Consider the following 14499-nt stretch of genomic DNA (forward strand, 5'->3'; position numbering starts at 1 on the left):
TGGTAGCGGGCCATGTTGGTGGCACTGTATTATTCTCAAAACGTGCAAAGAAGGTGTTTTGTTTGTCTGGAAGCAAGGCATCGGTGTCCGTGTTATGGCTGGTTTTCCTTTTAAAGTCCGTAATTGTCTGTAGACCCTGCCACATATGTCTCGTGTCTGAGCCGGTGAATTGCGACTCCACTTTGTCTCTATACTGACATTTCGCTTGTTTGATTGCCTTGCGGAGGGAATAACTACACTGTATTCAGCCATATTCCCTTTCCCTTTATAGTCACCTTTCCATGGTTAAATGTGATGGTTCGCACTTTCAGGTTTGCGTGAATGCCGCCATCTATCCACAGTTTCTTGTTAGGGTAGGTTTTAATTGTCACGGTAGGTGCAACATCTCCTATACACTCCTATGTACAGTATGATGTCAAAAGTAGCATGCTGTTCTGTACAGTGGCTTGCATAGTGACAAATAAAACAATTAGACAGTTTTACCTCAAAAGCCTTTCATTCCAAGAATATAGAAATTATTGAAATTGTCAAATATATCGAAAACCCTCTCATAGTTTCAGAGGAGGAACTGCAGAATGTGAATGAATTAGTAATGGTGCCATAAATCACACAACCCTGTAATTCGGAGGCTTTGGGTCTGTAGCGGCTAACTCAATAGTTACCATTTTCATTCTTAATATTTCATTATGAAAAGCGATTTAGAATTCCATTTATCTGGAACCTACTCTGGAAATGGGATAAGCAGAACGCTAATAGCTTCTCTTGCTTAAAGTGTACCTTGTAGGAAACAAAACAATTGGTGCCCAATTTTAAGTGTTTAAGAATATATCTGTGTGGCAACAGTCTAGTTTTTCAATACATAATAATGTGATACTGTTAGATGTGTTCGCATAGAAGCATTTACCGCATAGTGAAGAGACGGCTAGTTTGGACAGTTTTAGTAATATAAATTCAGTTTACCTCCTGTTGCTATGGTGATTTGTCTCAGGTAGTGTCCATAGAAGGGGAAGTCAAAGGAGAGAGCCACACGCTAGGAGGAGCATATATCATATCAGACAGCATGTCAGTCATGATGGCAATGTCATGGTGTCCAAAGACTGCATGCAGGCCTATGTACAGTATTGTTTCTGTGCTCTTGTGTACGTCTCATTCTCCCACCAACTCTAACCACTTTCCATCTGTATGTGTATAGTGTGTGTGTGCGTGTGTGTGTGTGTGCGCATGCGTGCATGTCTCACCGCTGCCTGCCGGTGTGTGTTGGACAGGATGCCGTGCACTCTGACTTTGCTCTGTTGCACAGCATTTAGGTCTACCCAGAGTTCCTCCATCCGTTTGTCTCCTGGCCCGTAACTCCTCCACCTGTAGTACCTCTGAGAGTCCTCCTGGGAGAGAGGGCGCTGATTAGCACAGAAAGCTTTTCCAGATTTTCAATGAATTCACTGGTCAGTCGCCCAAGGTCTTGATTGACTTTGACTACATCACCATAATGCATTTATTACACATCTATAAGCATTTCATCAATGTGATAACATGTTCCAACTGCATTATTAAAGGTTAATGAAATATAGCCATAGCATATGTATAGCGCACTCATGTTATGCAAAGCTCATATTTAGGTATCTTAAAAACTTCTTAGGGCTGCAATCCCGTTAACGGGATGATATGACAACAGCCAGTGAAAGTGCAGGGCGCAAAATTCAAAACAACAGAAATCTCATAATTACAATTCCTCAAACATACATGTATCTTATACCATTTTAAAGGTCATCTTGTTGTTAATCCCACCACAGTGTCCGATTTCAAATAGGCTTTACAGCGAAAGCACCACAAACGATTATGTTAGGTCACCACCAAGCCAAAGAAAAACTCAGCCATTTTTCTAGCCAAAGAGAGGAGTCACAAAAAACAAATAGAGATAAAATGAATCACTAACCTTTGATGATCATCAGATGACACTCAAAGGACTTCCTGTTACACAATAAATGTATGTTTTGTTTGATAAAGTTCATATTTATATAAAAAAATCTGAGTTTACATTGGCGCGTTATGTTCACTAGTTCCAAAAACATCCAGTGATTTTGCATAGCCACATCGATTCAACAGAAATACTCATCATAAATGTAGATGATAATACAAGTTATACACATGGAATTATAGATAAACATATCCTTAATGCAACCACTGTGTCAGATTTTTTTAAAACTTTGTGGAAAAAGCAAACCAGGCAATAATCTGAGACGGCGCTCAGAAAATAAATACAATTATCCGCCATGTTGGAGTCAACAGAAACCAGAAATCACATTAGAAATATTTCCTTACCTTTGATGATCTTCACCAGAATGCACTCTCAGGAATCCTAGTTCGACAATAAATGCTTGATTTGTTCGATAATGTTAGGTACACATATTCAAACGCTCGTGCAGGTCCAACATAACTTTGGACAAAAAAATTCAAAAAGTTATATTACAGGTCGAAGAAACATTTCAAACTAAGTATATAATCAATCTTTAGGGTGTTGTTATCATAAATCTTCAATAAAGTTCCAACCGGAGAATTCCTTTGTGTCTAGAGAAGCAATGGAACGCAGGACGATATCTTGTGGAATGCGCGTGACCAGGAAATGGCTCTCTGCCAGTAACCTGACTCATTCAGCTCTTATTCAGGCCCACACACAGTAGAAGCCTCATTCAAGTTTCTAAAGACGGTTGACATCTAGTGGAAGCCCTAGGAAGTGCAACTTCATTCATATCCCACTGTGATTTCAATAGGGCCTGGGTTGAAAATCGACCAACCTCAGATTTCTCACTTCCTGTTTGGATTTCTTCTCAGGTTTTTGCCTGCCATATGAGTTATTTTCTACTCACAGACATCATTCAAACAGTTTTAGAAACTTCAGAGGGTTTCCTATCCAATACTAATAATACTATGCATATATTAGCAACTGAGACTGAGGAGCAGGCCGTTTACTCTGGGCACCTCTGGGCACCTTTCATGCAAGCTACTCAATACTGCCCCTGCAGTCATAATAAGTTAATAGATGCATCATTACAATGACAGCATAGTGTCATCATTATGGATGTTCTCAAAAGTGTGCTTCTGCTATACCATTGTTAGTGAATATGCAAAAAGGCCAAACGATGACTTGAAAATTATGCTGATATACAGTGCATTCGGTCATTTTCCTGTTGGGAGGTGAACCTTCGCCCCAGTCTGAGAGACTAGACAGGATCGAGGTAAAGATGAACGTAGCAAAGTACAGAGAGATCCTTGATCAGAACATGCTCCAGAGCGCTCAGGACCTCAGACTGGGGCAAAGGTTCACGTTCCAACAGGACAACGACCCTAAGCACACAGCTAAGACAACACAGGAGTGGCTTCTGGACAAGTCTCTGGATGTCCTTGAGTGGTCCAGCCAGAGCCTGGACTTGAACCCGATAGAAACACCTCTGGAGAGCCCTGAAAAAAGCTTTGCAGTGACGCTCCCCATTCAACCTGACAGAGCTTGAGAAGATCTGCAGAGAATGGGAGAAGCTCCACAAATGCAGGTGTGCCAAGTTTGTAGCGTCATAATGCTGTTATCGCTTCCAAAGGTGCTTCAAAGTACTGAGTAAAGGGTCTGAATGCTTAAGTAAATGTAATATTTCTGGGTTTAAAAAAATACTTCTACATTTCTAAACATTTCTAAAAACCTGTGTTTCCTTTGTCATTATGGGGTAATGTGTGGAGATGATGAAAAAAACAAATACATTTTAGACTAAGACTAACTTAACAAAATGTGGAAAAAGTCAAGGGGTTTGAATAGATTCCGTAGGCACTGTATATTGTCCTGTATAAAACAGGATAAAAATTAAGACACAGAAACCAGTTGCTTTCGTTTTGACAGCAGAGGAGTGGTTAAAGATCAGTGTAACATCACGTCCGGGTGACAAAACCAGCATTCTTCTGAGCTATTTTTGTTATTTTAAAGTGCAACTGCACTTCCTGATTTGGCCTTGTTTTTGATTTGATTCATTAAAACTTCTTAGGGATAGGGGGCAGTATTCGGAAGTTCGAATGACTGACATGCCCAAAGAAAACTGCCTGTTACTCAGGCCCAGAAGCTAGAATATGCATATATATATATATATATATATAATTATAATTATATAATTGGTAGTATTGGATAGAAATATATATAATTATATCATTGGTAGTATTGGATAGAAAACACAAGTTTCTAAAACTGTTAAAATAATGTCTGTGACTATAACAGAACTGATATGGCAGGCGAAAACCCGAGGAGAATCCATCTGGATTTTTTTTATTTTGAGGTGACCACCCATTGAAATGCCTGTCTATGGGAAAATCAGGAAATCCTCACAGATTGCAGTTCCTCTGGATTCCACTAGATGTCAACAGTCTTTAGAAAGGGTTCAGGCTTGTTCTTTGAAAAATGAGCTAGAATTTGTAGTTTTTCAAGGTGGTTCTGATTTTGACTGTAGTGTTGTAGTGTTGTAGCGCATGTGGATGTGCGCGCACTTCATTATTTATCTCCGGTATTGAACATACAATTCTCCATCTTAAATTTGATAGTTTATTTACATATTAGGGGATTGATTAGAAACGTTGTTTGACTTGTTTGGACAAAGTTTATTGGTAACTTTTGGGATTCCTTTGTATGCATTTTGAACGAGTAGAAAAGGTGGATTACTGAATCAAGCACGCCAACTAAACTGACTTTTTGGGAATATAAAGAAGATCTTAATCGAACAAAACTACCATTTGTTATGTAGCTGGGACCCTTGCGATTGCAAACAGAAGAAGATCTTCAAAGGTAAGTGATTTATTTTATCGCTATTTCTGACTTTTGTGATGCCTCTGCTGGTTTGGGAAATGTTTTTAATGCTTTTGTAAGCGGGTCGCTGTCCTCAGATAATCGCACGGTGTGCTTTCGCCGTAAAGCCTTTTTGAAATCTGACAAAGCGGCTGGATTAACAAGAAGTTAAGCTTTTATGTATGACATGTATTTTCATGAATGTTTAATATTACGATTTTTGTATTTTGAATTTCACTCTCTGCAATTTCACTGGATGTTGGCGAGGTGGGTCACTAGCACACCACCTAGCCCAAAGAGGTTTTAAAGACTTTTTCCAATACTTTGTCAACTTTCGGCTGGATGTGTGAGTGTGTAGTTCATACATGCATAATCTATGTGCAGAATTACTGTCTCATCTCAATTACCTACGAAATCCCTAGTTTGAAAGTAACTTTTCTTGAAGCTGTGCTGCGCCATTTTCCCTACATTTCCCCCCACGTGGGCCAGCCCTCGAGTTCTAGACAATGAGCTTCAGCCCCTCGCATTTGAGTGACAGCAATCAAGATGCCTGCCCAGCGTTATCCAAGGAGGTTACAGGGCGGGCCCAACAGCTCAGTGGACATAGCAGACAGAGAGCAATACTGTGGTGCACATAACAGCACATATGTGATGTTGTACCCAATGTTCTGGGGGAACACTTTTGGCCTGTGCTTGCGACTTTCAGAACAAAAAAAATGTACCCTTATGATTCAACCCTGTGGGGATTTTAATGCACTATTGACCTAAGTGAGGAGGAGGAAAAGGGCTAGTACAGGCTATACAGTGTATACAAAGTACATGAGAATCTCTTAGAAATGCTTGTGGCCATGACTGAATTCAGACCTGAGTTGGTTTTGATGTGTGGTTTGATGTGCTTGTTCAATGGTGGGAAGAGTTAGCCAAATGATTTAACCAATTAGCTTCAGCCGGCTGGTGTGCGACCGTTGCAAAGTTGGTTTGACTTTGGATTGCCTATCTCCGTGGCTAGTTAGGGACCATCAGTGAATTACACAATGTAGATGACAATATTTTCTTGTTTTCATCCTTTTAGTTCTCATTAAATGCTTTCAATATTTTATTTGAATTTCTACAATTTATAGTTGGTTTTAGGTTTAAGTCATTGAAGTTTGGAGCTATGTCAATTTTAACATAAGCTATGCTAATGTCGCACGTCACTACTTCACAGGAGAGGCATTTGTTTTTAATTTTGTTATCAAAATGCGTTTTTGTTTTGCCAGAAATGTCTTCTGGAATATGCAAACTTTCATGTACCTTAATAATGAACTTGTACGCCATCTGTAAATACAAATAAAATGGTTAAATTACGAGTCTAGTTGGTTTAGACACGGAAAAAGACAGGAACCTTCCCGCTAGCTATGATTGTCTGAGATAATGGATGGACTGGACATGCCAAGCGATGAGTTCAGATTAGTCTGCCACGTAGCATGATTCTGTTTATAACATGAGCTGCTCAGCATGTGTAGATAATCCTTGCTTCCTGACAAAATGAGAAGATATTGCTTTTGCCATGGATTACTGCAAAAGTGTTGCTACTGCTCTTAACATTCCTGTCCTGAATTTAGCAGGCACTATCGACAAAGATTAGTGGGAAAAAGTTGTGATGGACTACTTTCTGCACACGGTCAGTGTGAACCGGAGAGACTTGACACAACACGGGCCAAACAAGCTGTACAAACAAAACAGAGTTAAAGGGGTTCTAGTCTGCTGTGAAACGTTCATCTATGTATATGGGTTAAGAGTTTAGCTACATTTTCAAATATTACACGTTTCTTTTTCATTGCAAATTAAAGCGTACTGTTCGCTAGCTAGCAAACGTGTGTGTGTGATCTATGCAGTAATATTATTTGTATCTCAGAAAGCCATTTGCACTGCTAGTTATAGCCTAATATTAGCTAGCTAGCTAAAATTTAACCTAGTTGGTTAACTTTAGCTACCTGTAGATTCATACTACAGCATTTCATGTATGGTGGCTAGCTATGAAAATCAGTTTGTATTGCTATTAGTATGGGTTGGGATTATGGTTCATTGTTTACACTTCGCTAGATGATTACTCATCAAGTTAGCCAGGTGTGTCTGGGGATGATTACAGCCATCTATTGTATTTCACAAACATGTGTACACGCCTAGACAATAGTGACCCATCCACTTAGCTAGATGTGGCTGGGGGGTGGTTATAGGATTTCTTTCACATGACCCATCAATTTAGACAAATGTGTCTGGTAGGGGTGCGCCGACATATCCATATTCGTATCCGTAAATTGACAGTTGAATCGGATTATACTTGTGATTGGGAAAAAAACAAGTGCTTTGATATGCCTAAATAGATGTTGGCAAAACACCTCCCTGCATGTTCTCACTGCAAAAAAAGCTGCAGATTAAGAGCAGTGTGCGGAGGGGTGGGTTTGTATGTGTGTCTGTCCTCAATTTGCAGCAGGCAGCCAGTCAGAATGCACATTAGCGTTTAATCTTTCCCAAACCCTTGCCCCACTTGTTAGATATTATGCACAATGATAACAAATGTCCTCGCCATGTTGATTTATCATAGTAACAGGCAGCAGCAATCTAAATGATCAGATCGAAAACATGCGAGGAAAAGTGTTTGGATGAAATTATGAAGCGAGTGGACGGAGAAATACAGCTTCACTCTATCCAATCAGAACAGCAGGTTCAACGTACAGCCCCCCCTTCTCTTTAGACAGACAAACTAGCCAGTTGAGTTATTTAGACCACGCATATGAGTGACTCAAAGACAATACAGTATGATTTAAAAACTCTCACAAGTAAGAAACATGCTTGCTGGCACCCCAAAAAACATATTTTTTCTGATCATAGATAATTACAAAAAAATACTCTGATCATAATTGTATCCAGAAAATTGTATCTAAAAAATTGCCCATATCCATTACGATACTCATTTGTCCGACTACTTGGCACACCCCTAGTGTCTGGATACGCATCACCTAATAATGATAAAATATTTATACTATATTTTTATCTGGACACTTTCTATTTTTAATAGTGCTGCTATGCAAATTAACTATTTCACTGTACCGTTTACACCTTCTGCATCCTGTGCATGTGACAAAAAATGATTTTATTTGAGATAGTGTGTGTTTACGAGAGACGTTAATGTGAAGAACAACATGACCTGCACCAAAGTCAGATTAGAATATAGGCCAAGGATTAGATAAGGTGTGTTTTTACCTGGAGTTTCTCCTTATTGTAGGCTACTACTTTCAGTCTTGAAATCTTTGGTTTTTTACTACACCACCTTACTCACTCTGTTTAGCACATGTGAATCCTTAAAGAGATGCGTGGGTTTAAGACTTAAGAGGGTGTGAACGATGCGCAATAGTTGTAAACAAAGAAGAGCTCTCCAGTAGGTGTACCAAAACATTCAGGGGTCATTTGCTCAAAAGTGAGGTTACACGTTCAACTTTCAATGCAGAATTACTTTCCTATTGTTCCTCAACTACAAAAATTGTATGACATACAATTTTGTAGTTCTGAGTCTCTACTTTTATCTAATGTAAAAAGAAAAACACAATTAAATGATTTTGCTGCATAAGACTGAATCGAAGCAGTCGGTCACATATTGTCCCATGTACATTGTGTAATTTACAGATGGTCCCTAGCTAGCCCCATAGGGATATCCAAAGTAACCCAAATTTATCACAGGCATTATAATCGGGTCATGTGCAACTGCACTCTGCATTGATGATTCCTTGTGTGCTGCCAACCATGGGCGTGTGGGCAGGATTGAAACAAACCCAACCTCCATTTACGTTGTGATGCAGTCAAGCATTTCGCAACACCCGCAATAACATCTGCTAAACACGTGCATGTGACCAATAAATTTGATTACCACAAGTCTCACAAAATTCAGGTTTTGGACGAGCCTGACTATAACCAAAATGAAACTATTCACAATTTGTCAATTTTGATAGTATAATAAATGTTTGACTCATATGCACTGAGCATACCAAATATTAGGAACACCTTCCTAATATTTAGTGGCAAGTGACATCAATAAGGGACCATAGCTTTCACCTGCACAGTCTGTCATGCAAAGAGCTTTTATCCAAAGCGACTTAGTCATTCATGCATACATGCATACACCCATACGTATGGGTGTTCCTGGGTATCAAGTCCATTACCCTGGCATTACAAGTGCCATGCTCTACCAACTGAGCTACAAAGGACCACATAGGCTTTGAATATGAATATTTGTCAAATCTACTCAAGAAAAGTCTAACTGAAAAATATCAACAGTAGGATTCTTCGACGATGTCCTCAGCAATTATTTTCTGTGCTAGCTACATCTGGAAAATTTAAATAGAATGTTCATATTTCCTTTAAAGGCACAATGCAGTCATTTTTAGACCAACATCAAGTCATTACTGGGTAACAATTAAGTACCTTACAGTAATAGATTTCCATTAACTGGGCACAAATAGCTTTTTAGCAAAAAACTTTGTCAAGCAAGGACTGTCTGAGAATGATCTGGGGGGAGGGGGAAAACTAAAAACGGTCTCTTATTGGAGTGGTTTGGAACTGTGTTATTGGTCTATTAACCAATTTACCGTATGGTGATGTCACCATGGAAAGCTGAAATTCCCTCGCATGGAAACCTGCGGATTAGAAGGTCCTGTGTAGATTGTATTTTTAACCAGCAACTGTCAGAAAACAACACTGATTTAACACTGATTTAACACTTATAACACAGATTTTTTTTTAAATGTTAGTTTTAGCTGTTGTACAATATGATAGAAAAACACAGGAAATTGTTTTTATTTTGACTGTACTGGGACTTTAATATTGTGTTGTGTCTGTATACTTTTTGATAAGTGAGGCATGTTTCTAAATGCTTTATAAATACTTTAATGGGAAAATAGAATTGACAGTACATTGACTGCATAGAAATCATACATAGACCTTTAATGTTGGCGTTATAGATCAGTGGCAAACTGCACAGTTAATTAACCATGAAATGCTTAGCTATAAATGCTTAATGAATGGGAAAATAGATACGCTTTACTTTGACTGCATATAATTCATAAATAGACCCTTTATGTGTGCGTTATAGACCAGTATGCTCAACCTAATAGGGATGTGGAGGAGGGCTCTTTAATGAGTTACGAAAGAGCCTTGACCCTCAAATACACGATTTTGATCTGTAAAATTTACCCTGAGGATTCAACACTGTGGGGATCTTCATGCACCATTGACCTCATTGAGAAGAAAAATACCATACTTTAAGTCACGGGCCTATACAGGCCAGTGCGGGAAATGGGGCTAGTACAGGCTATATAGCAGCATCATTTTCAAAATGTGGTTTGGCCTTTAGGCATATTCACTAACACTGGTATGGCACATTTTAGAGAACAGCCATAATGATCACACTATGCTGTCGTTGTAATGATGTGTCTATTAAGATGCCTAAATGTGAGCTTTTGCATAGCATCTTATGAATGCGCTATAGATATGCTATGGATATATTTCATTAACCTTTAATGTGGTTAGGACCTGTTATAACACGTTCATGAAATACTTAGATGTGTAATGAAGGTGTTATGAAGGTGTTATGGCTATGTAGTAAAATTAAATCATTACCCTTGATTCAATCTAGAGCAGGAGGCTATTCTATTGTATTCTTAATATGTATGGTTGTGGAAGATGGTAGTCCTTATGATAGGAAGATGATAGCTATGATGCTAATTAGTAATAGAGGTTGGAGTTAACTATTGTGCATAGTGACACCAGGGGTCCTTTCCATGTACTGTATTTTCATTTACACCAGGTGGGGGAGCTGTATACATACTCTAATGATCTCAGTGCTTTGGCATTGTAAGCCTCTCTATCTATTTAACGGATCTCAGAACTCGATCACATTATTAATGTGTGCCTTGCTTCAAGGTGACAGAGAGCAATGGTGCTGGGGTTTAGGTGTGGGCTGGGAAAGTGGAGCAGTTAAATGCAGTGTTCTCAATGACGATCTGGCTGCTCCACATACAGCGAGTGACCCACATTCTCTCCTTCCCCGAGACCCAACACAAGGCACTGTTTCTGGGGGAATCTCCGGGTCTGAGAGGAGGGCAGATCCCCAGACTTTGCCCAGGGCTGAAACACCTAAGCTGCATTGAGATTGGTCAACGAGAGCTGCCGCGGTGAGAAGTTAGTTAGAGGGTCTTGTGTGAAACCAGAGGACACACACGCTAAGTTGACAGGACAAGGCTAGGATCTGTTGTCAATTTGTAGTGCCGAGAAAAGCTAATCACAATTTATTTGGCAGAAATTATACTTATGTGGTAGTAAGAGCAAGATGATACACTGGTCCCCACCACACCAACTAATCCAACAAACACATTTAAACACACATTTTATTAACCCAAAAATGTATTCCAATTCAAAATCCTATTTCCCTAACCTCAAACCCCTAACCCTAAAATTAAACGTAACCTTAACTCCTAAACCCTAATTCTAACTCTAAACCTAACCCCAAAGCCTAAAATAGCTTTTCCTTGTGGGGAAAAAGGCTCGCTCGCAAATTACCATACACCTGTCATTGATATCCCAATAGCAGTCACCCCTGATAAGGGTCATAGCTTCAGCCAACGTGTTCCCATCAATTGGCTTCATCTGCTGGGGTCACACACTGCTGCCCATTATCAAAGTGCTTAGCCATGCATTGAGATGTGGTTATTAGCGGTGACTAATGAAGATGTTGCCAATTACCTACTACCAGCTGTGTCACAGAGAGGGCCTAGGCTTTAGCTCACAGGGCTAAGAGTGTTATGTGGTGTGCAGGAGACGCAGTCGGTCACATGAGCCTGATCCTGAGCAAACCTGATGTGGGTGCTAGGATGGCAACTAACAAGATGCTGAGCAGAGGGGGAAATAACAATATTGCTATCGATATCATCACAGATGGCTGCCTGTTAGTTAGACCTTACCACTACAAGAGTTATACTAAACATAACTCATTCAATTTCTCACCACCACATGGGTCATGTTGTCGGGCAGGGTATCAATGTCCAGTCCTCCCCCCAGTGCGTTGCGTACCGCTCGGTTCTGACCATGTTTGATGGAGGGCTGCTGGTCTCGGTAGATCCTGCCCATCTCAGACGAGCCCCCATCTATCCGCAGTGACGTATCATCTAAAAACATGAAAGATTACATAACAGTCAAGATAACATGGCCATTCGATAGAAACAGCAATATCACATCTCATGCAAACTATGAGAACACCACAACAAGAAATACATTACTGATTAAAAACAAACAGAAAAGCTATACTCGGGGGCGTCATGCACCTCTAAAATCTGAGGGGGAACAAAATACGTGAGAATGTACCCCCCCCCAGGCAAAAATGTATATTCTCATGCCACTAGTACCCTAACCCGTAATCCATATTGTAAAAAAAAAAGAAAAGATAATATTTATGACCAACGGAACAAGCAGTGATCTACTTACAGTGCATTTGGGAAGTATTCTGACACCTTGACTTTTTCCACATTTTGTTAGGTTGTAGCCTTATTCGAAAATGTATTCAATTGTTCCCCCTTCATCAATCTACACACAATACCCCATAATGACAAAGCAGTAATGGGTTTTTCAACATTTTTACACAAATATTCAGACCCTTTACTCAGTACTTTGTTGAAGCACCTTTGGCAGCGATTACAGCCTCGAGTCTTCTTGGGTATGACGCTACAAGCTTGGCACACCTGTATTTGGGGAGTTTCTCCCATTCTTCTCTGCAGATCAGGTTGGATGGGGAGCGTCGCAGCACAGCTATTTTCTGGTCTCTCCAGAGATGGTCGATTGTGTTCAAGTGCGGGCTCTGGTTGTACATTCAGAGACTTGTCCCGAAGTCACTCCTGTATTGTCTTGGCTGTGTGCTTAGGGTCGTTGTCCTGTTGGAAGGTGAACCTTCGCCCCAGTCTGAGGTCCTGAGCGCTCTGGTGCAGGTTTTCATCAAGGATCTCTCTGTACCTTGCTCCGTTCATCTTTGTCTCGATCCTGACTAGTTTCCCAGTCCCTGCTGCAGAAAAACATTCCCACAGCATGATGCTGCCACCACCATAGGGATGGTGCCAGGTTTCCTCCAGACGTGACACTTGGCATTCAGGCCAAAGAGTTCAATCTTGGTTTCATCAGACCAGAGAATCTTGTTTTTCATGGTCTGAGTGTACTTTAGGTGCCTTTTGGCAAACTCCAAGGGGGCTGTCATTTGCCTTTTACTGAGGAGTTGCTTCCGTCTGGCCACTCTACCTAATTGGTGGAGTGCTGCAGAGATGGGAGAACCTTCCTGAAGGACAACCATTTCCACAAAGGAACTCTGGAGCTCTGTCAAAGTGACCATCGGGTTCATGGTGACCTCCCTGACCAAGGCCCTTCTCCCCCGACTGCTCAGTTTGTTCGGGCGGCCAGCTCTAGGAAGAGTCTTGGTGGTCCCAAACTTCTTCCATTTAAGAATGATGGAGGCCACTGTGTTCTTGGGGACCTTTAATGCTGCAGAAATGTTTTTGTACCCTTCCCCAGACCCTTCGACCTAATGGCTTGGTTTTTGCTCTGGCCTGCACTGTCAACTGTAGAACCTTATATACCATAGACAGGTGTGTTGTAGAAACATTGAGGATGATCAAAGAAAACAGGATGCACCGGAGCTCAATTTCGAGTCTCATAGCAAAGGTTCTGAATACTTATGTGAATAAGATACGTTTGTTTTTAATACATTTTCAAAAATGTATTAAAAGCCTGTTTTCACTTTGTCATTACGGGGTATTGTGTGTAGATTGCTGAGGAAATTGTTTTATCGAATTCATTTTAGAATAAGGCTGTAACATAACAAAATGTGGGGAAAAGTAAAGGGGTCTGAATTCTTTCCAAAGGCACTTTAAGCCTACCTCTTAACTTCATTGATAGCCTGAAATGGCTTCTTGGTAGCTAGTTGGTTGGGACATTGGGAACCTGTCTGGGCTAGCTAAAGCCAACTTCATAAAACTGCTAGGTGGCTAGTATTTTATTTAGAATTTTTAAACGGAACAAATCTGAGGTGGCATGTGCCCGTGCCCCGCATGGGGGTGACACATCACATCAGTTATACTTGTAAAACAATGCCTTCTGAACATCACCCGATGTCCTATGACCCATAGGTGAAATCTTAAACCCTAAATCTTACTGCCTTATTTGGCACCTAGTGTTTCACCAGTGACTTGGATTGGTCTGTGGGTTGTGGAGGTATTGCCTTTGAAGCTAACTGCTTAACACAGACGTGTGAAAAAGATTGTTGGAGTTGTGATGCATTAGGTGGGGAAGATACTCATCAAACCATAAGTCACAACTATGTGCGCCTCATAAGGAATACAGTCAATGAACAGAAACATGGATGGAAGTTTTTAACATTCACAATTAAGATTCCCAGCAGGAAAATCAATAACTCAAAACTATCTCTGGGAGACCATCAGGACACCTTTGCAGAGACAACTCAACACGACACATCTGGACAGACAGTAACACTTCCGTGTGTGTTTGCTTTATGATGAGCCTTGTAACCGAATTTGATTCAACAGCAAATCAGCATATGAATCATATACAATTGGCGGGAAGAAGACAGTGGCCATTGACATACGCATTACAGC

At 40.4% G+C, this 14499-nt stretch overlaps 1 protein-coding gene across 2 annotated transcripts in view; it reads right to left on the minus strand.

Moving 5' to 3' along the window:
* plxdc1 (plexin domain containing 1) overlaps window positions 1-14499 on the minus strand; it is a 91588-nt gene that overhangs the window by 54041 nt on the left and 23048 nt on the right. For both annotated transcript variants that reach the window (XM_042305242.1, XM_042305243.1), the window contains exons 2-4: window positions 11852-12012; window positions 1239-1382; window positions 961-1030 (exon numbers count right to left, since the gene is read on the minus strand). In XM_042305242.1, coding sequence (XP_042161176.1) covers window positions 961-1030; window positions 1239-1382; window positions 11852-12012 — 375 coding nt within the window. The remainder of the gene's footprint in view (window positions 1-960; window positions 1031-1238; window positions 1383-11851; window positions 12013-14499) is intronic.

The sequence above is a fragment of the Oncorhynchus tshawytscha genome, linkage group LG24 (assembly GCF_018296145.1).
Source record: "Oncorhynchus tshawytscha isolate Ot180627B linkage group LG24, Otsh_v2.0, whole genome shotgun sequence".
Lineage (NCBI taxonomy): Eukaryota > Metazoa > Chordata > Actinopteri > Salmoniformes > Salmonidae > Oncorhynchus > Oncorhynchus tshawytscha.